This window comes from Siphateles boraxobius, unplaced genomic scaffold, assembly GCF_051911475.1.
Source record: "Siphateles boraxobius isolate OS27281-9 unplaced genomic scaffold, OSU_SipBor_1 7, whole genome shotgun sequence".
Taxonomy (NCBI): domain Eukaryota; kingdom Metazoa; phylum Chordata; class Actinopteri; order Cypriniformes; family Leuciscidae; genus Siphateles; species Siphateles boraxobius.
In genome coordinates this window covers 6,770,953-6,797,988 of record NW_027509197.1, presented here as the reverse complement: position 1 = coordinate 6,797,988, position 27,036 = coordinate 6,770,953, and the positions used below count along the sequence as shown (strand labels likewise).

Genomic DNA, 27,036 nt, shown 5'->3' with positions numbered 1-27,036 from the left:
TGCTCCACACGGCTCCGGGGGGTTAATAAAGGCCTTCTGAAGTGAAGTGATGCGTTTGTGTAAGAAAAATATTCATATTTAAAAGTTTGGAAAGTAAAATAACTAGCTTCCGGCCAAACGAACATACAGATTCGACTTAAGTCCAAGCACAACTTATGTGAGTAATGTGACGTACTGCTGATATTTACACTACACCATGACGCACTACGCTACTTACCACGTCACAAGTTGTGTAAGTTGCGCTTTAGGCGCAAGTTGACTGCGTATGTTTGTTTGGCCGGAAGCTAGAATTTTACTTTGTAACATGTTAAATATGGATTATTTTTCTTACACAAAAGCATCCCTTCAGAAAGTCTTTATTAACCCCTCAGGAACCGTGTGGAGCACTTTTATCATGGATAGATTTCTATGGACTACACGATTCGCTCAATCTCTCAAAATCATATTCATTTTCATGAGGGGAAAATATATATGTATACTACCGGGGGTCAGGGAATGTGGAAATCCTGGATATCAGAATCAGAATCAGAATCAAAAAGAGCTTTATTGCCAAGTGTGCTTACACACACAAGGAATTTGTTTTGGTGCTGAGGCTTCCAGTGGACTATACAAATACAACAAGAAACATAATACTACAAATTATAAGAATAAAGAATAAAAATATAAATATATGAGAATAAAAAGTATCACAGTTAGGTTTAGTCAGAATAGACATTTCCAGATTTACAGATTATGAACATATTTACAGTGTTTTGAATATTATAATAAATAAATCTAAATATAAGTATCACCTGAGTTGTAGGATATTGCACTAAACAGTGGGAGTATTGCACTTAAAGGCATATGCCTTGGGAGGAGTGTTAACTGTTCAGGAGGGAAATGGCCTGTTGGAAGAAACTGTTCCTGTGCCGAGATGTTCTTGTGGCCAGTGATCTGAGTCTCCGTCTTGACGGTAACAGTTCAAACAGGTGGTGACCAGGGTGAGTGGAGTCTGTGATGATTTTACCTGCTCTCTTCCTCACTCTGGAAGAGTACAGGTCCTGGAGGGATGGCAGGGGGGCACCAATGATCCTCTCCGCAGTCCGGACTGTCCGTTGTAGTCTCCTGATGTCTGATTTGGTAGCTGAACCAAACCAGACAGTAATGGATGTGCATAAGACAGACTCGATGACGGCTGAGTAGAACTGAATCAGCAGCTCCTGTGGCAAGTTGAACTTCCTCAGCTGGCGAAGGAAGTACAGTCTCTGCTGGGCTTTTTTTACAATGGAGTCAATGTGATTGTCCCACTTCAGATCCTGAGAGATGGTAGTGCCCAGGAACCTGAATGACTCCGCTGCTTCCACAGTGCTGTTCATGATGGTGAGTGGGGGGAGTGCTGAGCTGTTCCTCCTGAAGTTCACGATCATCTCCACTGTTTTGAGCGTGTTCAGCTCAAGGTTGTTGTAACTGCACCAGACAGCCAGCTGTTCAACCTCCAGTCTGTAAGCAGACTCGTCACCGTTCCGGATAAGACCGATGACAGTGGTGTCGTCGGCAAATTTCAGGAGCTTGACAGAGGGGTCTTTAGAAGTGCAGTCATTAGTGTACAGGGAGAAGAGCAGTGGGGAGAGAACGCACCCTTGAGGGGCGCCAGTGCTGGTGGTGAGAGTCCTGGATGTGTGTTTCCCCAGTCTCACTCGCTGCTGCCGGTCCGTCAGGAAGCTGGAGATCCACTGACAGATCATCGATGGTATGGAGAGCTGGGTCAGTTTGGCTGTGAGAAGATCAGGCATGATGGTATTGAAGGCCGAACTGAAGTCCACAAAGAGGATCCTTGCATAAGTCCCAGGTCTGTCGAGATGTTGCAGGATATAATGCAGTCCCATGTTGACTGCATCATCCACAGACCTGTTTGCTCTGTAAGCAAACTGAAAGGGATCCAGCAGGGGTCCAGTGATGTCCTTCAGGTGGACCAACACCAGTCTTTCAAACGACTTCATGACCACAGACGTGAGAGCGACAGGTCTGTAATCATTAAGTCCAGTGATTTGGGGTTTTTTGGGGACCGGAACGATAGTGGAGCGTTTGAAGCAGCAGGGAACTTCACACTGCTCCAATGATCTATTGAAGATCTGTGTGAAGACCGGGGCCAGTTGGTCAGCACAGGCTTTTAAACAAGCAGATGAGATGCCGTCTGGGCCTGAGGCTTTCCTAGTCTTCTGTTTTTTGAAGACTCGGCTCACGTCCTCCACACAGACCTTAAGCTCAGGTTGGATGGCAGGAGAGGTGCAGGAGGTGATGGTGAATGTGTGAAGTGCAGGTTAGAGCCGGTGTGTGGTGTGAATGAGGGCTTTTCAAACCTGCAATAAAATGAATTTAAATCGTCAGCCAGGTGTTGATTGTCCACAGATCGGGGGGATGGTGACTTGTAGTTGGTGATGTTCCTCAGGCCATTCAAGACTGATAATGGGTCGTTGGTTGAAAGCTGTTTTTTCAGAGTAGCTTCTTTTAGCAACTCTGATCTCCTTTGTCAGTCTGTTTCTTGCCTGGTTATACAAGATTTTATCCCCACTTCTGTAAGCATCCTCTTTGGCATGACGAAGGTGTTTGAGTTTCCCAGTAAACCATGGTTTATCATTAGTGAATGATAAGAATGTCCTGGTAGGAATGCATGTATCCTCACAGAAATGTATATATGATGTTACAGTATCTGTGAGCTCATCCAGATCAGTGGTAGCAGCTTCAAAAACAGTCCAATCAGTGCAATCAAAGCAGGCCTGTAGATCCTGCTCTGCTTCATTGGTCCATCTTTTAACAGTCCTTAACACAGGTTTAGCTGATTTCAGTTTCTGCCTGTAGGTCGGAATAAGATGAACCAAACAGTGATCAGAGAGCCCTAAAGCTGCTCGTGAAACGGAATGATACGCATTCCTTCTTTGTGGTGTAACAGTGAAACCCCCAATAATTATTAGAAGAGAGTCCGGGTGCCTTTGTTCGGTTTCAGATATTTGTTCAGCCAGCTGTTGTAGCGCCGCGCTCACGCACGCGTCTGGATGGATGTAAACATTCATGAGAATGAATGAGGAAAAGTCCCGTGGCGAGTAGAAAGGTTTGCAATTAATGAAATGGGTCTCTAATTTAGGAGAGCATATCTTGTTCAGTGTTGTTATATCTGAACACCAATTTTCGTTAATGTAGAAACACAATCCACCACCTCTCGTTTTCCCCGTTAGCTTCGCGATGCGATCCGCTCGGAACAGCTGGAAGCCCGGCAGATGTGTTGCGTTGTCCGGTATGGCTTCACTCGCGTTTGCGTCTGACCGCGCGTTTGAACAACAACGCTGCACCTCCGACGAGAATGTCCAGCAAAACGTCTGAATAATCAAAAACTGTATAGTTTTCTGGTGTGTGTTTCCTACTGTCCAGTAGTTCGTCTTTGGTGAAACTGATAGGAAAATAATGACTAAACACAGGACAAACGAACAAAAATAACACAATAGCTGGAGAGCTCCACACCGAGGCAGCCATCTGCAGCGCCATCTTGGTTTAACTTGGTTTATATACCTATAACCCAGAATATTCCTCTCTTCTGTTTTGGTCTTTGAGTTTACTTTCGTGTCACATGAGCATGGTTTTGTGTTTTTGCTCACTTATGTGCAGCTGTGGAAAGTGAGGTTTGTTGAGGAAAGCTCAGTGTTGTCCTGGGCATCAGCACACAGAGCCAGAGGTTATGCACCATAGGGGTCACAGAGTTTCCATCAGCAATCATTGCTGTTTTTAATATTTGTGATTCTTGTAAGACCACATAAACCATTTTTGAGCTGCAGTCCTTAAATAGCCATATGTTCTTGGGTTGTTTCTATTTTAGGATCAGAGTCATGGACTGTCCTTGATCTCCCCCAGTTATCATTAACAGCATTGGCCCTATTCTGCTGTCAGAACACAATGGCTCAGTTCCAAAATCTACCAAGCTGATAGTATTTTACAGTAAAATTACATATAATGCGCTGTTAAACCCTTTTTCACAATATATTGTAAAATAATTTACAATTAAAAAATATAAATAAATACATTCTACAAAATGGTTGCCAGTTGAATTTTGGTTATTTAATTATGTGAAGTATAAATGACAGTTTGTATTTTACCCAATTACTTCACTATTTCACATGGTTTTTGTGTATTTTATACGCATTAGTGGAAGTGAAAGTGACGTGAAGCCCAAGTATGGTAACCTTGGAATTTGACCTCATCCAAGTTAGTGCGCACACATAGGAGGAGCAGTGAGTCGTGAACACACACACACACACTCACACACACACACACACACACACACACACACACACACACACACACACACACACACACACACACGAGCAGTGGGCAGCCATTTTTGCTGAGGCACCCAGGGAGCGATTGGGGTTTAGGTGCCGCCGAAAGACATTTTCTAATTTGTATTGAGAATCGAACCTGCAACCTTTGGGTTACCAGTCTGACTCTCTAACTAATAGGCCACGGCTGCCCCAGAGTTTCACATTGTTAGCTTAGCAACATGTTACTGCCTGTGTAGTGATGCTGCCTATGTAGGCAGCAGGGCAGCTCACTAGATTTTGAGGAATGATGGAATAGTCATACAAGTTTGGAGAGACCTAAAGATGTTTTGGATGAACTTTTCCTTTAATGTTTTGAGTAAAAAGATGACAATGCTCACTCAGACTTCATCAAAAATGATGTGAAGAGCTCTTGCTGTGTGACCAGCATCCGGGTGCTTTTCACACCAGCTGAGAGGCCCGTTAGCATCTGGGTCTTATCGCAGCATGCTCATGTTTTGATGCAGCTCATACAGACTCTGAAGAGCCGCTTAAAACGGAGAGTAAACATTAGCACCACAGGTAATAAACCGCTGCGTGCATGTGTGCGTTTTTACTGGAATGTCGGGAATTCCTTTGGCTCAGTGAGAATAGAGCAGGAAAGGGAAGCTGTTTGTGCATCATGCTTAAGTTATTTTTGCCCGGTGAGAGCAGGAGGTCATTGTGTATGGGGAAAAGAGGAATTTTGTAGCGCACTTCATCTTTTTAGCCCTCTGAAGCCCTTTTATGAACTCGTACGGGCCACGGCTCATCCCCGATGACATACAGTGCTTTTTGTTGTGGAAAAAATTACTACGTCACGGCCCAGAAAAAGTCTTGGCACTCGCTTTGATGAGCAATGATGTTTTGCGTCTTGTGTTTGTGCCTCTTGTTATGATAGTTTTGTTCCCCCCGTGTAGATTCACCTTTAGATAACTTTTCAATGTTTTCCTTGCCTTAAAAGTTCATGCTAATTTTCCTCGAACAACCTGGCAAACAGTCTTAGAGGAAAAGTTCAGCTGATCTTATTTCGACACTCAAGTCTTTCTAAATTAAATTCAGTGTATAATAACAAAAATAAAATGTGAACTTTGATACTTTATATAGGAGTTGAAAATAGTATGTTTGAACATGGTTGCGGCTATTTTCTTCTGTTCACCATGGCTACATTTATTTAATAAAAAATACAGTAAAAATAGTATTATTATGAAATATTAGTTGTGTTCTAAATAACGCACCATGCACTTATGCTCTATGTACCAAAAATAGCCTTTGTGCACAGCCGGTCTTGTACTCTCCCAGGTTCAGGAAAAAGGTCCTCTGTAAAATTCGCTGCACACACACAAACATTTGGGTTATACTGTTCTCGAACAGTGTTATAAAAAATCTTAACCACTGATTCCTAATTGAGTCCATTTTCAATAAGACAAATAAAGTGCTGCTTTTGCTTTCACATAGAAACACACAGCGTCTCACGACATGGCGGTGACAATGCATTTGGGTGGCATTATGCAAATATTTCCATCTAGTGATGTAGGTTGGGGAGGGAGAATTCAATCAAAATGGTTTATACATTCACAAACAGCTACATAACACACTAAAGAAAAAGGAAAACATGAAAACGCATCATATGACCAGTATAATATTTTTGTGGAAATCATGATGCAGTTTTTTTTTTCAGGATTATTTGATGAATAGAAAGTTCAGAAGAACCAAATCTTTTGTAGCATTATAAATGTCTTCGCTGTCACTTTTGATTGATTTAATGCATCCTTCCTGAATTTCTTTAAAAAAAATCTATATAGTATGTAAATTGTGTATATAGGTAGTGCATATATTATATCGGGTACTATGGTCCAAGGATGTGAGATAGTTATTTAATAAACTTAAAAAGAAAAGTTATGTACTCAAGAAAAAACGGGAACAAACCAGAAAATCCTTTGTACAAAAACGATCACGTTGAACATTTGACACAATATTTATTTAAAATCATCTGATATATTGATCTGAAACTACTTGAGATCATGGCCCTTTTTGATTTCATCTTGTGTCATTATGGATGTGTTATTGTACAGTGAATGTGAATCCCTTGAGTGTGAATGGCTGCCCTCTGATCAGTGTGACTCCACGTGAAGCTGTACTCTAATGTTAAAACCCAGCCCACACACACTTCTGTCCTTCTTTCACCCCTACCCTCTCTGTCACTGCACTACAGGATACAGAAAATGACAGGCGTTGCCTCTCTCTCTCTGTGTGTGTGTGGTAGGATATGACAGCGCGGGACCTCCTCCAGCAGAGGTACACCCTGCCTAATGGAGACACAGCCTGGAGGGCATCCCCGCTGGTCACTGCTGCTCAGGAGGGCAAGCTGGTGCTGCTGGACGGCATCCATCGGGTCAACCTGGGCACTCTGGCTGTGCTGTCCAGGTCAGTCTCAACCCCAGCCGCATCCATTTAGATGCTTGCACCATGTCCTAACCCTGAATAATGCAAGCATTTTTATTGGCCGTCATCCAGAATGGTCCAAAATATTGTTGTTGTTATTATTACTATTACTGTTATTATTATTATTATTCATAATATTATTATTATTTTTGTTGTTGTTATTATTATCGTTGTTATAAATTTAAATATTCATTATATTCAATAAATTATTTTTATTATTATTTGTAATTATTACTACAACTGCTAAAAATAATAATAATAATTCAAATATTCATAATAAATTATTAGTAGTAGTAATAGTAATTTATTGATAGAATGAAAAAAAATTATAATATTACTAATATAATAATTATTACTACTGCTGCTAATTTTATTATTACTACTACTAATATAATATATATTATTAATAATAATTATGTATTTATGTATTTATTTATATATAATATTATTGATTTGTTATAATAATAATAGTAATAATAATAGGTGGACAAACAACTATAAATATTTTTGCACAAGATTTTTTTTATGGTATTGTTGGTAGAATTTAATTTTTATCCTTATCTGAGAACACTTCCCAACACTGCTATTTATGTGCTTTTGATCTTCACTTTAGAGCAGATTGCTGATCTTCACGCACCTCCTGTTCTTGATTGGTTGGGTGATTAATCTGGCCTGTCTTCTGTCTCAGGTTACTGCATGACCGAGAGCTGGCTCTGTATGACGGGACTCGACTGCTGAGGTGGGACCGTTACCAGACTCTAAAAGAGGAACTGAAGCTCACTGACCAGGAGCTGCAAGACAGGTAATAATCTTGTTGCAAAACATTGCATAATTGTCATAAAAATTACACATAAATAACATTCTATTTTCTTCTGGTTATTATTAATGAATGTTTAATAGTGTTTCTATTAATGGAACCAAACATTTTTATATTATCAAGAATGTCTAAATAAAACTCAATAGTCAAAGTAAAGATTATTAAAGAGCTTGTTCAGTTAGTCACCATTTACTTCAAAGGCATAAGTCTCGCTTTCATCTTCGGAAAAAACATATTAAGATGTATTTAATATTCTCTCAACAGTTTTGTCCATCTATTGAAAGTCCATACAACCAAAACTTTCAAGCTTCAAAAGTTATTAACTAATCCATATGAATCGAGCGCTCTGAAAAGACACAATTCTCAGATTTGTTTGTAAAATAAAAGAATATATCGTCAAATCTCATAATCAAAGTATCGGTTTAAAAATGTAATTTTTTCGGGGAGGGGGGGGGGGGAGCTGGGATTTTCAGTCTAATGGTTTTGCTAAATGAACTAAATATATGTAAATTTATTAACTATCCCTGTGTATATATATATATATATATATATATATATATATATATATATATATATATATATATATACTGCAAATAAGCTGAAAGATTCATTTAAGTTGGATACACACATAATGGTCTTAGGACCAAGGCTCTCATTAATTTGTAAATGTTTTTTTATGCCCAACTGAGATAATGCTTTTGAGAAGTGTGCCGTAGAAATGAAGTACTTACATGGGAGTAGTTTTCTATTTAGTGTATAGCTACGCAATACAACTGACCGTTCGAAAGGGAACCCAGCAGCTATCAGTACCATTTCCCATGAGAGCAGCCTTCCATCTACACAATCCTTCCATCTACACATGCGTCGCTGTGACAACTGCACTTACAGAATGGGAACATGTGCTGTGGCTGTGCAGTGTGCCTCAATCATGGAACAGAATAGACATCTCACACTAATCAACACCTGTATGTGTGCACAGCGTATCATGAGGGAGATTATTTAGCACATTCATAGCAGCCCTTTCTTTGTATGAACCGTCTCCTAGCAATCAGATGATAATGGCATATCCAGTGTATTTCAATTCAGTTTTGAAAACTTTGTCTATCACATAGTGATTGAAATTTGTCTCAGGTTAGAGCTAACAAACATCAAAACATTCATAGAAAATACACATATAACAATATAGCCAAAATCAGAGACTACATTCAAACTGCACTGTCAGTCCAAATCTGATCATTTGTGTATGTGATTGGGATCCGATCTAAATTAATGATGACTGTCCACACAGTGTATCGCAACTGGTCAGTGCTGATTTGTGCTCTTTTGTTTTCTGGAATATCTGCATTGGTTTCTATGACACACTGATCTCGGTAAATTACCGTAAAATTAAATTAACAGATTGATTTTTCCGGACAAATGTCCATCTACTGCATGTTTACATAGAAAAACAATTAAAAGCAGCTGAGCTTACTGTAAACGGCTCCAATAGAGCTTTATTATTGGCCCAAAGCAAACTTCTTAAGTCAATATTCTGACGTTCTGACCTGTACGTGCTCATACCGGTAATCCTATTCTTTGTTCACACACGATCTCTAAACTGTAATTCACCTGTATTAACCTTTATTTAACCAGGCTAGTCACTTAAGAAAAAGTTCTTATTTTCAACAACAGCCTGGCAGGAGAGTTAAAATCTCCTGAAAGTTGTACAAACATGCATTACTACAGACACAAATACATTCATTTACAGGCCGTGATAAAAACACTCCCTAGTAGTATGCAGAGATTGAAATGTATGTCTCTAATTTCCATGACTTTTGTAGTACATTCCAATCATTGGAGCAGCAAACCAAAAGCGGAACGACCATAAACAATTTTCGTCCTTGGGATAGTTAAATGAATGGGATTAGATGATCTGGTTAAAACATGAGGTTGCAGCAACTCTTGAAGATATATGGATAACAAATCTAATAGGACTTTATAAATAAAAATACACTAGTGTATTTTCCATCTAATATGTAATAATGTCCACTTTAAAAGGGAATACAGTTCACAGTGATGTGTTCTTTAAGGTGCATTAGGAATCAGTCTCATAGATGCATGGTACAATACATCTAATTGTTCTAGAACATTCTACATCACCATAGTAAAACAAATGTAAAATAGTGGTTTCAACAAGATATTTCTTGGCTGATGTAGTGAACGTAGATGTATTTCGATATAAGAAACCAAGTCTAGATTTAACTTTCTTCTGAACATTGATTATATGATTATCATAGCTATCAAGCCAAATTCCAAGATATTTATTTAAAGATACCACTTAAAGTTTTGCCCCATTTAGGGATGTAATATCTTACACGGTTGGTTCTTTCCGAACCACATTACCTTCGTTTGGGGGCTATTCAAGGCTAATTTAAATCATTAAAAGCTTCTTGAATACTTTTAAAACTATCCTGTACCTGTTTTAAACCTTCATCATATGATGATCCTATAGAGTAAAGAATGGTAGCATCCGCGTATAGGTGAATATACGTTTTATGACTACAGATATCCTGAGAAACACTATTAATAGAAACTGTATCAAAAGCTTTTGCAAGATCAATAAAGAATTGCTGCACAAAATTGTTGTGTATCTAAAGCATTATAAATATCATAACAGCTTCTGTAATGCAACTAAAGGATGATTGAGATTGAGCATCAGATATGTTAAATTTATTAAGAACCCCTAATAATTGCTTATTAATAAATTACTTTTGCAACACAAGGCAAAACTGAAATCGGCCTATATGAATTCGGATCCATTTTATCACCGTTCTTATAAACGGGATACAATGGCAGTTTTCCAGGTTTTAGGGGTTTTATCTCTGCAGTGTATATAGATAAATGTAAAATACATGTTAGACGTTCAGCTATAATAGGTGCACCAACTTTAAAAAAAGAATGGGTCCAAGATATCTAGACCAGCAGGGTTTTTTTCAGTTAAGTTAAAATTATAAAATTCAAACCAAACCTGTGACTTAGTAACTAAAAGGTAATGAACAATTTTTGTGTCTTCATTTTTTAATACTCTGCTTGATCCTCTGATAAATTACTCGCTCTAATAAAATGTTTGTTTAAAATATCTGCTAATTTAGCTTTGTCTGTAACAGCAATATCTTAATTTTTTAAGTGAAGCAGGTCCATATGTTAATAAAAATGAATTCTCTAGTTCTTTTACAGTATTCCAAAATGTTCTTGAATTTGAGGAACTATTAGAGAATTGTTCTATACTGACAGGATTTCTTTTAGACAGCATCTGAATATGTGTACTCAAGCCGTCCGAAAAGCAAAATCAGTCTCAGATTTACTCCAAAGCACATTTTTCTGATGTAGTAAAGTAACTAGGTCCCGATTTATCCATGGACTAGAGCGATTTTTATGCCGAATAGGTTTTAAAGGGGCATATTAATTACAGCTAAATCACGTAAAAAAAGCGTGTTCATTCAAATTTTTAAAAGAACGTTTCAATCAAATTACACTAGGTTGTCTGTGTGTAGACTTTTTCCGGATACATCCTACAAAGCAATGATCACTGATATCATTACAGAAAACATCAGATTGAAATCAGTTTGGGGTATATTGTTATTTAAATTACTTCTGGAAGACTAGCATTTGCTAAACATTTACTAGTAGCCTTACTAATAATCTGTGTTAGATTTAAAGAATCAAATTGGAGCAGAACACGATCAGGAGGATTTGACATATTCTGGTTTAAATCAGCCATTAATATAAATTTGGAATTAGTATGAGCTAAGATTCACCAGTGAAGATTGCATGTGTGAAAGGTGCTAACGTGTAGCCGTGGAGCTGGACTACATCTAATGAAGCAGTACTGTCTCTGCCGGTCTTAAAATTCAAAGAGGTGTGTGGACCACGGATATGCCTCCATTATACAATAATTTTCTGCATTGCATGCACACAACACAAGTTGGTTTCTGTGATGACATCTGATGCGTTTGCGTCTTACATGGAAAAAAAGTGACTAGCAAAAAAGCTACGTAAAATACTATACTATCAGAGTTTCATGCGAATTTTTTTTTTTTTTTTTTTTTTGCCGTTCACAGTTGGTTAATATTTGATGTGCTTTCAGATCACTCCATAAGTCAATATTTGACGTCCAGTTCTCTGTCTCAGTTAGCCTGAAGCAACCGCAGTCATGAATGAATGAGTGAGTGTTGTGATGGCTCACACACACACACCTCATGGACAAAGCCCAGGTGTTGATTAACTTCCCGTGGCATCATCTCTATAGAGAGACACTATGACAGACCAACAAGCTTTGTGACAGCGAGTCTAGACCATGTATCCATGTCTGTGAGAAACACTGAGTTACGATGAGATGCATTTCAGGCCATGACAATGGCCGTTTTCAGCTCAGGACCGCAATAACAGGAAACTGCCCACCAGACGGTCCAGCTCAATTTAATCCGAGGGCTGATTTTATATGTTTTGTCAGTTAGCACCATGACACTTGCTTTTTATTCCAGTCTGTCCTTACTTGTCTTCAGATGTGTGGCTGAGAAATTTTACACTACAATATTATGTTGCTATGGAGCATAATCTTATAGTTACTGTAATAAACTAATGTTTTTACAGTTCCAGTCTTATTTTTATAAGATATTAACACTGAGTATGACACTTTTCTTTTTTAAATACAGTATACGGTATTGTTTGAGCACTCTTGTAGCTTTTTCAGATCTGGTTAATTTTTCTTATTTATTTTGGGAACCAAATGAACTCCATGATGTTGGACAAAAATAAACATTCTGTAATCATTTATTTACCCTTGAACCAAACCTTTTTGACAAACAAAACAAAGCGTTTTGTTTCATTCCTACTGACCGCCAGAAGCAGTGCAATGCACTAGTGGATGACGCATATCAACACGGTCATGAGGAATGCCACCCACCTGCAAACATCAGGGTTGCTCCAGAAGGACTGCAGAGCTCACATCATGGGAAGCAGCCACGTTAACCTTGTAGAACCGCGCGAAGGTACATGAAGAAGACCAGGTAGCAGCTTCGCAGACATCCGCCAAGGAAACTCCCCGTAAAGTGGCCCAAGACGAAGACACGGCCCTAGTGGAGTAACAAATAACACCCCCTGGTACGGGCTGATGAGATTTATTATACGCCAACTTTATCGTCTCAACAATCCAGTGTGATAATCTCTTTTTGGACAAAGGTGCACCCTTGCATACCTCACCATAACAAATAACTGATCCGTCCGTCTAAAAGAAGCGGTAGAATTAAAATAGCACTTTAAAGCTTGTACAGGACACAGAAGATGAGACCTCCCCCCATCTGTATCGGAGTGATTGAAAGGCGGCTGAAAAGCAGCCAGATGAATAGACTGATTCACAAATTGTGGTAACAAAACTTTAGGGAGAAAGGCTGGATTAGGCCGAAGAATGACCCCAGACTCCTCTGGTAACCAGCGTAAACACAATTCACTCACTGACAAGGCATGAAGTTCCCCAACGTGTTTAGTGGAAGCAACGGCCAACAAAAAAAACACTTTTAAGAACAACCACTTAATATCTGCAACAGCTCAAATGGTGGTGTACAAAGGGACTCTAGAACAAGCGGTAAGTCCCACACAGGAAAGGGAGTAGAACGAACAGGCTTTAAACGCCTCGCTCCCTTCAGAAAACTACAAACAAGGTTATGAGACCCAAGGGAAGCACCAGCAACCGGGTCATGATAAGCAGATATGGCAGCAACATTTTAAAGCAACAACTTTTTAAGTGGAGGCCGCCCTGTTGTCATCAAATAGATGCTGCAAGAAACTCAAAACTGTCGGCACAGTACAGTGAACTGGGTCAATTCCTTGATCCCTTCACCAAGAAGAAAATATCCTCCAACGAGCAGCATAAAGTTGTCGTGTCGAAGGAGCCCTAGCGTTGCTGATAGTGTTCACTACTGCTAGTTCACAATCCATTAACTGTGATTTGGACCCAAGGGCCAAACCCAGAGCTGAAGACGAGTTGGATCTGGGTGCCAAACACGGCCGTGCATCTGAGAAAGAAGGTCCCGTCTGGTGGCAAGCTGCCATGGTTCGCCTTGTATCAGACTCAGAAGGAGAGGAAACCATAGCCTGGATGGCCATCGAGGTGCCACTAAAAGCACCCTGTGCTTGTATAGGAATATACGATGTAAAGTTTCCCACAGAAGTGGAAATGGAGGGAACGCATACAACAGGCAACTCGGCCACTTGTGGGCTAATGCATCCTGTCCCAATCTGCTGGACGTCTCGGTTCTCGCGAATCACCAGCGGCAATAAGTTGTCATTTCTGATGCAAACAGGTTGACCTCTGCCTTGCCAAACCGTCGCCAAATCAACTGTGCTACATCCGGGTGAAGTCTCCATTCCCCCTAGAGCAGCAGATCCCTGGACAGAGCATCCGCCACTTGATTGTCCAATCCCGGAAGATGAACTGCCCTTAATGAGGCAAGCCGCCCCTGAGACCATGTGAGGATCTTGCGAGTTAACAGTAAAGAGGCAAGAGACCTGGTGCCGCCCTGATGATTCAAATGAAAGACCATCAATGTGTTGTCGGACCGGACAAGTACATGACGACCCATTAGGTTTGGTAAGAAGTGTTGTAGAGCTAAGTACACTGCCTTCAACTCCAGGACGTTGATATGTACTAAGGCCTCCCTGGGTGACCAGTGACCACCAATTCCCCTCTGGTTCCACGTTGCCCCCCATCCTGTTAGTGAAGCATCGGTCGTGATCACTTCCCGACGGGAGGGCACCACACCTAGAGGCACACCGGCTTTCAGAAATTTCACCTTTTTCCAGGGTTTCAATGCACGGACACAGGCGGGCGAAATGACAATCATGCAATGGTGATGTCTCGCTGAATCTAGCCCTAAGATGTTGCTCCACCTCTGAAGAGGCCTGAGGTGAAGCAAGCCCAAGGGGATCACGGATGTGGCGGCGGCTAACATTCCCATTAGTTGCAGAAGGATGCCATAAGGATTTTTTTTCCCTTGACCGAAACGAGTCAGTAACTGACAAATATTGTCTGTCCATGCGTGAGACAATGTGGCAGAAATTGTGATTGAATTGAGTGTTATTCCTATGAAGGTTATGATCTGTTCTGGGACCAGATGACTCTGTGTCGTTCACAGTAAGGCCCAACCTCTGGATATGCTCCAGCACAATCCTGATGTTGTGTAACGCATGTCGTCTTGTTGGGGCAAAGAGCAGCCAATCGTCTAAATAGGGCAGAATCCTCATGCCCTTGGACCAAAGAGGAGACAGGGCTGCACTCATGACGTGGCGCTGACGTGGTCTCCTCTGCTGATGATGGTGAAAAGGGTGGCGTCCCTGGGGCTCCTCGGCCCCTCTATGTCGCTGTGGAGCCTGAAGCTGAGAAATGTTCTGCTGTCGCACTCGATGCTCTGAGCCCGGAAAGCGTGGGTGAACCGGAGTCAGAGGCATTCGAAAAGGTGGTGCTCGTGGAACCTGAGTCAGTTGTCGTGTGGCTTCTGACAACTTCATTCTCTTCTCCAATACCTCAAAAACAGGGCCAAAAAGATGTCTTGGTACAATTGGCAGTTCTCTCAGTGTCTTCTTACAATCTTCAGGTAACCTTGCCTGAGCAAGCCATACCTCACCCCGGGGCTGTTAGAACAGCCCGCCGGGCTGTTAGAAGGGTCGCTGAAAGTGTCCCAGGTTCCCGAGTCACATGACCCATAGTCAACAGAGCCGTCTGTAAACTAAAATGTAGAAGCGTCAACGCTCGCTGACTCTAATGTGTTATTGCAGGCAAGAAGCAGCTGGCAGATAGTATTCTTAGCTCGAGTTATATAGGCTACCGACTCGTATGCCTTCTTCAATAAAGTGTCAGTACGTCCACATTGTGCACCCGGGCAGCATACATACACCACCAAAGCTGCAAACGGCTGTTCAATTTCAGGCGCCCTTCCTACCCCAATGGAGTCAGCCTCAGCAATTGCGGCAAGAGTGCGGGCTGTCATTGACCGCCTCCTAGCCACATTGGGACTGGTAAGTGCACTAGAGAATTCTGTCACAAAATCCTTACACGGCGGCATTGTGAACACCATTACTATCAGCAGCTTGTCTGAAGAACACATTGGTTTGAATGGGTTGGACAGGTGATTTGTCAAGACCCAAACGAGCCACCGCCATCTGCAGAACAGATAATACATCGTCTGGAGCAGATGGGCCTGCGCCCGATGAATGTTCAGACCCACCGCTCGGACCACCTGTAGCATATAGGTCAGAAAAAACATTGTTTGGGAGGGTGGGTTGTATGGCAGGTTCCACCGATTCTCCATCAAGAATGATTTCCATTACACGAGAGTAGATGTTAAAACTTCATGCTGATCTGTACTCGGCTTTTGCCAAGATAAGCATCAACTAAGACGTAGCTTTACAGTAACCTATGCTTCTCCATCCATTTACGCTTCTTTCCAAATGGTGATGTGAATCTCCTTCTGTCTGGTGTTAATAGCTGCAATGTATTTGCACACACGACGGCTGCAACCACAGTGTGGTCCCCTCATGACAACCGTCTGGATTGAGCAGAGTAGGGGACATCTCTAGGGTCTTCAAGTGGGCACCTTCCGTCCTCAGTGTTTCGTCGACTAGCCCATGACACCTCAAGAGGGCTCGACATTGACTCTGGTGTCCCAGAGTCACCCCCCTCCGTCCCCCACTCAACTCAGCCCAGCTTACTGACCTTTACATCCCTCCTGCTGCTGAGGCTGCTCCTTTGACCTAACCACAATCTCTCACAACCTCTCCACAACCCGACGATACGCGCCAACCCGTTTGACTAAGGCTGTCGAGCCCCACTGCGGGCGTTAAAGAGGTCAGTGGCAACGGTTCCGTATGGCATACTACCGCAAAAAAAAATAAAAAATATCCGTCCAAACACCAATCCTCATTCACGAAAAATACACAGGAACGTAATAACTGTAATTACTATGCAAACTATACAAATAAACCATCAGACTCATCAAATTTTCACGAATTTTTCGGAACCGCAGCATGGCGCCCTGTACACAGCCAGCCAGACTCTTTCCGTCTCAACCACAGCCAGTTGCTGCTCCTCTCTGCTGCTTCAGATAAGTTCTTTACTGTGTGATGCAACTCTTGGCCACTGAATCCGACGTCTCTGAGGAACCGGGTTGTGGAGTGTGCCACAAATCCTCGACAACCCACTTCCACTGGATAAACCCGGACTCTCCATCCTCGCTGTTCTGCTTTAGTGGCCAGCTGAGCATACCCCAGTTTCTTCCTCTCATATGCCTCATCTACAGCCCCCTCCCATGGCACTGTTAACTCTATCAGTTGAACAATGCGTGCTGATCCAGACCACAAAACAATATCTGGTCGTAGGTTAGTGGTGGCAATCTCTGGTGGAAAAATAAGCCGTTGATCAAGATCAGCCAGCATTTTCCAGTCCCTAGCAGCTTTCAGTTGTCCTTGACGAGAATTGGTTTTAACACCTTTTCTTGGTGGTTGCTCGCCTGGGCGGAGGAATATTGTCTTCTGTGTGTAATGTTTTCCTAGAACAGGTGGCAACTTATTGGTCATGTTACGCTTGTCTTCCAATGCTAAAGCCAAACATCGGAGTACTTGGTCATGGCGCCAAGTAAACCAACCTTGGCTAAGAGCCACCTTACATCCTGTCAAAATGTGCCTTAATGTGGCAGGTGATGAACACAAAGGACGAGAGGGAACCTCTCCTACCCAGAGGTTTAGGTTCTGTGGTGATGGGAGAATATCATATGTTGACCTGATAAGGAAACTGATCCTACTCTCTTCCATTGACCAAAGGTCTTGCCAGCCCATCTTGCGTTGTTCCACACTCTCCAATCTAATCCATTCTCCCTGCTTGGCCTGGGAAATGGCCTTTATACACCTCATTCTCTCCTCCTGCTTTCGCACCTTGTTGACTACGAGCTTCCTCCTTTGAGCTGGGGCTGCCTTGTGCCATTTAGGAGAAGCTAAACTGAGCCCAAAACCCCCTCTTTCATGCTGTACCTGCCCCACGATATCACCAATTTGAAGGCCAGCCTTTGCCTCTTCCACAGATTTCTTTGCTGACCACTTTCTACCAGTTTTTAACACAGGTGCTGCCTCCCTTACACATTTGTCGCGTGACTCTACTAAGGTCATTTCCAGTCTGACCTTGGCGCACTTAAAATCCTTGGTTAAAGCAGAGACTGGCAGCTGCAATATTCCTTTACTGTAAAGTCCCAGTCTGCTGAGGCAGCGTTGAACTACCAACCATTTCCTGATATATGAACTTATTAACGCTTCCAGCTTATCCACTGTTGTCAAAGAAACCTCGTACACAGTCAGTGGCCACAGCAACCTCGGCAGTAGACCAAACTGAAAGCACCAGAGATTTAGGGCTTAAATTGCATTCGTGCCCATTCAATGTTATCGGTTATCGGTTAAAAATGTGAATTAGACGCGCTCATGGAGAGAGCGTCAAAATCTATAGCATGTGGGGGTTGGAAATCACTCTCATCCACTAGTGTGTTCTCAGTATGTGGGGCCAACACTGGAGGTTGAAAAGACTGAAGAAGATGTTTCATCTCCATCATTTCTGAAGAGAGAGAAGCTACAGTCTTCGATAACAAGTGTTCTGAAGTGTCTTTCTGTAGTTCAGATCTCTTCTTGCTCGGCGGAGCGCCAGCAGCTGCTGACGCACGGCGCTTTTGAGCGTGTCGCGGCTGTTGTTCGAGGCTAACAGGGGAGTTACTGTCTAACTCAGCGAGGCGAAGCTGTCTCTGACATCGGTAGCATACTACAATGCAAACACGGATCAGTCAGGGCCTCCTTCAGATGTTGAGCGGCTAAACATGATGGGCATCGATCGTGTCCGTCGTCTGGAAGAAGCGAATTCGGACACAACTTGCAACATGAAACGGAGATGAGAGAGCTATGATCCATGACTTTGTCAACAACACGTCCTCGGTAAGCACCGTAGGCACTTAAAACTGTAATAACACCCACTGAGCAGTTTGAAAAAAATCTTCGGATAGAACTGAAAATTCTAAAACATGAAACGCTCACAAGTAACTTAAGACAAGTCTGCCTTCGGATAGAACCGCGAGGCATTCAATGACTAGCACAATGGCGAGTATGCAATCAATATATCAATATATATATATATATATATATATATATATATATATTTATATAAAACAGATATAACGTTATAGGTTTGCGGTGAACGCAACCTAAGCGCAGTCGAAACCAGCCACCGGATAGTACCGTGAAGCACAGAGTATCGCCGAAACAATAACAAAATCGTTTGCACTCACGTAGTGAAGAAATATAATCCAAGATATCCGTCCTGATGATAGTGTAGAGCGCGCTGACACAGCTTGGGAGGGTTAATCCTCGCAACTCAGGTAAGCTGCACGGGACAGCGTGAAAAACAAACGACCTATCAAAAGCGAGAAAGCGAAAGAGGCTGGGCACCGAGTCGCTGTGGGTTATATCCTCGCGTCTCGGTCTGCGTCATGACGTGACTTTGATGTTATATGCTTCTCGATCTATCTAGCTGGCACAGCGATTATCCACTAGTGCTTTGCACTGCCTCTGGCGGTCAGTAGGAATGAAACAGAACTGTCTTGTGTGTGGTACTCAAAATGCCTACAACATTTATCGGTGAATCTGAAATTGTAAGACCGATATCAGATTGTATAGTGAAACGACTGGTTTAAACAAATATTGTTTAAACCAATTATAGGTCGATCTCTACATTTTACTGTTGTAAAATTATTATTACTTTTTATTTTACAGTACAATCGTATCATTATTATAGTAACATTTTTGTAATGATTTCATTTTTATAATTTAATAAAAAAAAAAGAATAATAGTTGTTGTTGTTTAGTCAACAACAATGTTAATGTGTCCTGAGACAACTATTATTTTTATTATACTTTGTATATATAAAAAAAAAAAAAAATCCTCTCTATCCTTATGCCAAAATCGACTAAATCCATATTTTTAACGCTGACATTTAAGACAAAAAAAAAAACAACGTTCTCCATTAGGGTGTTCATATTTGAGTTTGCATCCCTGTTAGGAAGACTTTAAATATAGCACATGAATCCTATGAATCCTGAATTATGTATGGTACTATTGCATTATTTTTTACACTTGAAAGCCTGAGTTTCCATTCATTGCGATCACTAAAAAGAGTGACCAGCACTGTCTTTAGTATTTCTTCTTCTGTGTTCCATTAAAGAAAGAAAATCATATAGGTTTAAAACGGCATGAAAGTGAGTACGGCAATCAGTGTTCCTTGTCTGTTGGTTGTCCAGAAGAATCAGCAATCAACTTTTGAGTGGGTGATTTCATCATGTCCTACAATTTGAAAGTCGGTGCCTCATAGACTAACTAAATCCGTGGAGGGTGTTTAGGAGACTCGATCCCAACCAGCAAAAATGTAAACAGAAAATGTAAAATAAAAAGCTAATCAAAAAGAGCCCTATATATATATATATATATATAATGTGTGTGTATATATATATATATATATATATGTGTGTGTATATATATATGTGTGTGTATATATATATATATATATATATATATATATATATATATACTGAACAAAATTATAAACGCAAAACTTTTGTTTTTGCCCCCATTTTTCATGACCTGAACTCAAAGATCTAAGACTTTTTCTATGTACACAAAATGCCTATTTCTCTCAAATATTGTTCACAAATCTGTCTAAATCGGTGTTAGTGAGCACTTCTCCTTTGCTGAGATAATCCATCCCCCTCACAGGTGTGAAACTCAACCAAATTCCCATTGTTAGCAAATGGTTCCATGTAATTCAACTTCTGCACCCAGTAAGTCTGGGGCGGTGATTAATGTAAATTTCCACTATGAGCTCATGTTTACATTTGAAAAGAGTTTCTGCTTTGGTCTGTCTATATAATGAAATGCAACGAGAGGCTGGCGCGATTCTGTAGCCCAGGCTAGCTCGTGATGCGAAGTGTAAGCAGAATACTTCATCATGTATTTTATAATGTCAAGGTATTGCATCTTCTCTCTTTATTCCACAGCGTTTAATGTTTGTATCTATTATCTTTGAGCTGATTACGCAATTGGCGTGATACATTTACCTGACATAATAAATTGTAAACATTTGATTTTATTCTAATCAACCAGTCAGTATCTGGTGTGGCCATCATTTGCCTCACGCAGTGCAACACATCTCCTTCGCATAGTTCAGGTTGCATCTCCTTCCCATTGATCAGGTTGTTGATTTTGGCCTGTGGAATGTTGGTCCACTCCTCTTCAATGGCTGTGTAATATATAAATTTATATATATATATATATATATATATATATATAATAGTATCTCAATTATACTAAAATAACACTGTGTCCTGAAATATTTTCTAAGGCTTCATTTTCCATCTTTAGTAAATTTCTCATGGATAGACCATTAGATGACATGGTTTTATTGTAACCATAGATTATCAACACCTGGTCAGTGAAATTACAAATGTGTGAATGTGTTGGTGAAGAAATCAGTGCTGTTGGATGTATATTTGTGTCGTGCTGCTGGAGCCCCACCTAGACGGGTAGGAAGGATGTTTGTGGTGGCGCGTCTGAGGTTGAAATAAAGCCACTTCCTCTTCCTGTGTTTCTAGTCGATTGTCTCAGACTTCACTTTGTGGTCTCTTCATGTGGTTCCAATACTGCTCTCAATTATCGAGCCTCTGTTTCTGTCGGCCTCAGGCTCACATACACACTCCTCACTGCTCAGGCCTATTAATGACACCTCTGAAAGTCACACTTTGCTTGGCTGCTTTGGCAGGGCTGGAGCCTTTGACCTCCTAAGGTCAACACTGAATAGGGCTCTCACAGAATGAACTATTCTTAGTATCTTGGTCTGTCTTTCCATTTCACTCTCAGGCTTTTTGTGGTGCAGGAACAGTTTAAGCATCACAAAACATCTCTTGTCCATGCAAATTGTTTAAAGCAAATTGGTTCTCAACTGGATTTACACTGATACAAAAATGCAAAATGCACATCATTAAAAGGTCATTAAAATCTAGTAATATTAACGTCAAACCTGGCGAAATGGGTCTTGATGCACCATATTTGAAACATAAATGACCACAAAATAGATTTTTACAGTGGATAATGACTTAAGTTTGATATTTCCTCACACAAACCTATTATATGGCTTAAGTACATGTAGTCACATGGAATTTGCTCTTTTGTTTTATAGCTTAACATGGCAGCCCCTGGTCACTTAACCTTGTTTGGATAAATGGTGTTTCTTATAGTTTTCTCAGTGACACATTCAGTGTTATAAGTAAAGATTATAGCAGTGCACCCGTGTATGATTATTGCTAACAAGTGGTACATTCAGTAATGATGTGTAAATGTAAGAAAGTGGAGCTGGTGTCTTTGAAACCAGGGACATGGACTTGGAAGGCAGGAAGGTGTTGCTAGGCAACAGGAGGCAGTTGATCTGATGAAGATCTAAAATGGTGTGATAATGAAGAATCTGGATCGCTCTCGCTGTCAGTAGGTGTATCTCTGCATTTCATGCAGTGTGCTTCACTGTTTATAAATAGACGGAGCTGTCCAGTGGGATTAGGTGGCGATGCAGCTCGAGCACGAGCTATTGTCAGCGATACAATATCAGTGTGCCAGAGATCAGCGAGGGCACAGACCCTGACATGGGCATATCCTATTCACTTTGACAGATGAATTGACTGGCTTCACCTCATCTTGTTCTCATATCGTCATCAGAGATCAGGTGCCTTTGGTTATGCCAAACCCTGAACATATCATAATCATAATAACAAAGATTGACAGTCACTGTGGCTAATGATAGTTTTCAGGTCAACTGCTCGTCAAGTCACCTTTATTTATATACCGCATTTCACAATACAGATTGTTTCAAAGCAGTTTCACATTGTCTTTATATTGTATTTGTAATAACAGTGAGAGAGGTTCAAAAACGGCCGTTGTCACGGTCTTGCAACCAAAAATAGCCTGCGATAATTTTCCAACAGTGTCAGAAGTTTAGCATGATCATCTCACAGTGTGTTTGCTGCTACGACCTACGTCTATTGACTAGCCAATAAAAATGCATCATGAAAATGCGTATTGATCAAAACGTAAACTACTTATTTCAAGCTTCATTTGCAAGATTGGCATGCAGAGTTGGCCTCTTTTCACTATATGACCTCGTCCATAATCTTCTCGTTTGCTTCCTCCTTTTTTCTTCAGCTCACAAAAAAAAAAAAAATTGCCAAAGTGCAATTCACCTTTCTCTATTTGTTTACCAATAGCACGAGCTGCTGACGTTTTATTCTTCTATACTAACTTGTGTCGTAGCCTAGGATTCAATCGCACAGTCTCTTACCAGCATAATATTTGGATCCCTCAGAAGGATACACTACCATAAAAAAGGTTGTGGTCGTAGGATATTTTTTATGTTTTTGATAGAAGTTCCTATGCTGACAAAGGCTGCATTTATTTAATCAGAAATATAGTAAAAACAGTAATACTGTGAAATGCTATTACATTTTAAAATAACTGTTGTCGGTTAATATACTGTATTTTAAAATGCTATGCCTGTGATGCAAAGCTGAATTTTCTGCATAATTACTCCAGTCTTCAGTGTCACATGATCCTTCAGAAATCTGTCTAATATGATGATTTGCTGCTCAAGAAACATTAATTATAATCATCAATTAAGACGGTTGTGGTACTTAATATTTCAGTGGAAACCATGATACATTTTTGATGTCTTTGATGAATAGATGTTCAAAATAACAACAGAAACTTATCAATGTTGTCCTACGACTTCATTAGAAAGCTTTGCTATTGCTCTCTCTCTATCTCAATAATTAATTCAGATAAATGCTGTAATTCATTCATTCAAATAAATGACATCTTACAGCAGTACTTTATCTCTCTGACTGATTCAAAACAGGCAGAAGGCTAGATCTAACATGGTGTAACTGCCTAAAAAAGCCATGAATTATATCATTCCAGTCGAATATTGTGCTGCAAACATCAATAACAGCTTTAAGTTGTCACTGCTGGCAAATGAACATGGTTTGAGCAGGATAATCCACGGGTAGCAGTGCTTTGATCGATTTGAGTACACTTGTTTCTTATAGATTTTTAAGCCACTCTATAAACCTCTGTCTAAGCATTACAAGTGTTGATGTTTTGTATTACTATTCCAGTATGGGTTAAGAATTGAGAAAGAGACTGTGCTTGATGTAAATAAGAAGTCAGTTATAACTGCTATCTTCTCCACAGATCCATCTTCCCAATCCACCCGTCATTCAGGATCATCGCCCTAGCCGAGCCTCCTCAGGTCGGGAGCACCACTCAGCAGTGGCTCGGCCCAGAGATTCTCACTATGTTTCTCTTTCACACCATCAAACCACTGGCCAAGGCAGAGGAAACAGCCATTCTCCAGGGCATGGTGAGTCACATCCCCTTCAGACTAATTTCAATATTGTGGTGTTTGATTAAATATGCTTACACCCAACCTGTTTATGTGCTGCATCTCTTGTTGAATCAAATGCAATTTTAGCTCTGACCCTTTCTTTCTAGGTTTGAGTTTTGTGTAATGTCTTTTTTATAACAGATCCCAAATGTTCCCAAAGAAGCAGTGGAGCAGCTACAACACCTGACTCACAGCCTGAGAAAATCCAACGATCCAACGGTGAGCCAATGAACCAATGTTAGGTCCCTAAATCCTTTAACAAAAGCAGAGTCTGGAATTAATTCCTTCACCACATACATGGAGCAAAGAGAGAGTGTGGCCCATTTCTTGACACCAGTGGTCAAAGAGCAGACTCATATAGAGAGACAGTTCTTAACAGCACATTTGTTAAGGGTTTGTTATAAAACACCACATATGTTTTTTTGTTAAGTAACTGCTTACTCTGCTGTTTACTAGAGTTTTCTGTCCCAGAAACCCTAAATATCCTGTTGTATTTGTGATTGTCCTACTTTTTCAGTAGACTTGGTTAATATTAGTCCCCATTATAGGGGTTTTGTTCTGTGGTTTGTGTTGTTTTTGATTCTGTGAGATGAAATGTAAATGTTCTTTGGTGTTTTTGTGCCATGTCCAGGCCCTGTCCCTTGCTTCTTCATTGTCCACCAGACAGCTGCTGAGAATCTGCCGGCGTCTTTCTCAGTATCCACAGGAGAGTGTTGCTCACGCTGTTAACAAAGCCTGTCTGTCCAGGTAGACAAACTCAAACTCATTCATGTTGCACCGCATTAAAAGACGGCTCTGACTAGAAGCTATTTCCTTTGTGCGTCACTGCCATCAAACGAGAGCATGGATGTGGATGAATTAATAGAGATGTGTTTGCTCAAATTTGGCTTTCTTTAGGACAGAACCTTTAATATCAGGGCCTTATGCTTAAAGCATCCTCTGTGGCAACCAAGAAAGCATGCTGCAAAATGGGCTGATGGCGCAATATATGGCTCAGTGTGCATTGTCCTATATGCTAAGTTTAATTATTCATTAAAAAAAAATTGGTGCAGTAAAACATGCTCAATTTGGATTTTCGTTAGAGCAGTATATTATATTGTTCCATATAAAACTACAACGGCCAATAAAGAAAATGGTGATACAGTAAAATATTCATATATTTTAATATTCCTTTAAAATATAAAGGCCCTATGTCCGCATTAAATCATCATCTGTGGCTGCCGAGAAAGCGTGCAGCCAAATGGCCTGATGGCACAATAGGCGGTGTGCATTGTCCTATATGTTAAATTCAGTGGTTAATCAAAAAAGATTGGAACCGTAAAAAGTGTTTAACATTTGGATTTTGTTAGAGTATTTTGCCTTTTGTCCTACCCTTTATATAACGCGACTCTCCCTAAATTCTGTATTTCTCCGCCACCTACAAGGGTGCGTTAAATCCAACAAAGTGGTTTAATAAAGGGTGAATTGATCTTGTGAAATATTTTTACTGTACCAATATTTTTTAATTTGGCCGTTAAAGATTTATATCGGACACTATAAACATATTGCTCTAATGAAATCAAATTTTTGAGGGTTTTTTTAAATAAATTTTTTTGTACCAATCTTTTTTTATGAACCGTTAAACTGTTAAAAGCGTATATGTCGATGCACACTGAGCCATATTGCGCCATCAGCCCATTCCGTGGTGTGGTTTCTCGCCCGCCAAAGTGGACATAAGTCCTTAAAATATGACATACCCGCCCTAATCTTTTAGAAACAAACTTTGTTATATTATTTTCATGTTATCACTGTGAAGCTGCTTTGATACAATCTGTATTGTAAAAAGCGCTATATAAATAAAGGTGACTTGACTTGACTTGACTAATGAAAGCCAAATTTATTAGCACTTTTTACTGTACCGGTCTTTTTTTATGGACCCTTGAAAGTGGCAAATAAGACATGTTTCGCCATCAGCGGTTTGCAAAGGTCCGTACTACATCAAACTCCAAAATAAAATGAATCACACTGATGTAAATGTCGAAATGACCATCATTCTTGTATTCACAAATTAGTGTAAAGGATTTTATATGGATGCATTGTTATATTGTAAAATCCTCATGTATACTTTAAGTGAATGGGCCTTTAGAGCTTAAAAGTGAAATGTGTAATTTATTTGCCACTAGTGGCTTCAGACAGTCAGACTGGATGTGACATAGTTTGACAGTCTGATATCAACCAATGGCAAACGCGAATCTTGCTTTAAAATATATATTTTTTCTGTATTATGTTTGATGCTAAGAATGACACACTACACATTACACACTTTGTATTTAACATTCAGCTGTACAGCCTGCTTCATTGCTTGTAAAGTTTACAATAACTGGGTAAAGTTGATTTGAAATGCATAAAGAATGAATTCTTTTTGTAGGTTTCTGCCCAGCCTGGCTCGCTCCTCTCTTCAGAAGAGTCTTGTGAACTGCTCAATAGAGGATCAGCCTGACCCAGCATCAGAACAGAACCACCTCTACACCTGTGAGTTACAGTACAACACCAGATCAGACCAGGGCTGAGCTAATGTCAGAGTTACTTTTATAGTCCATAAGAATTTTAATTTTATTGGACCATGATCCACAGGATATTGAATTATAATACTAAGAAATTCAACTTGATACAATAGAGGGATTTCAGTAGCCCATGTTGTGTAAACATATGTAATTAAATGGGTTTCGTAAACACAACATCGTTGATTTTGACTTTATTCTCATAAATGAAGAATACATTTTGTCAGTCTTAAATCTGTAAAGTTCAATACTACCAGAAAACTAACAAGTGCAGCACCATGAAATGTCTACCACATTGTTTTTAAACTGTGAAAATAAATATTGCCTAAATTTGCATCTATTGTTTAAATATGGATGTTTGGGTACAT

The 27,036-nt window shown here is 40.3% G+C and overlaps 1 protein-coding gene across 3 annotated transcripts in view; it reads left to right on the top strand.

Annotated features, from left to right (window-relative positions):
* vwa8 (von Willebrand factor A domain containing 8) overlaps window positions 1-27,036 on the top strand; it is a 142,617-nt gene that overhangs the window by 18,935 nt on the left and 96,646 nt on the right. For all 3 annotated transcript variants that reach the window (XM_077215719.1, XM_077215720.1, XM_077215721.1), the window contains 6 exons: window positions 6,592-6,752; window positions 7,459-7,572; window positions 23,936-24,104; window positions 24,270-24,347; window positions 24,760-24,875; window positions 26,536-26,639. In XM_077215719.1, the coding sequence (XP_077071834.1) occupies window positions 6,592-6,752; window positions 7,459-7,572; window positions 23,936-24,104; window positions 24,270-24,347; window positions 24,760-24,875; window positions 26,536-26,639 (742 nt within the window). The remainder of the gene's footprint in view (window positions 1-6,591; window positions 6,753-7,458; window positions 7,573-23,935; window positions 24,105-24,269; window positions 24,348-24,759; window positions 24,876-26,535; window positions 26,640-27,036) is intronic.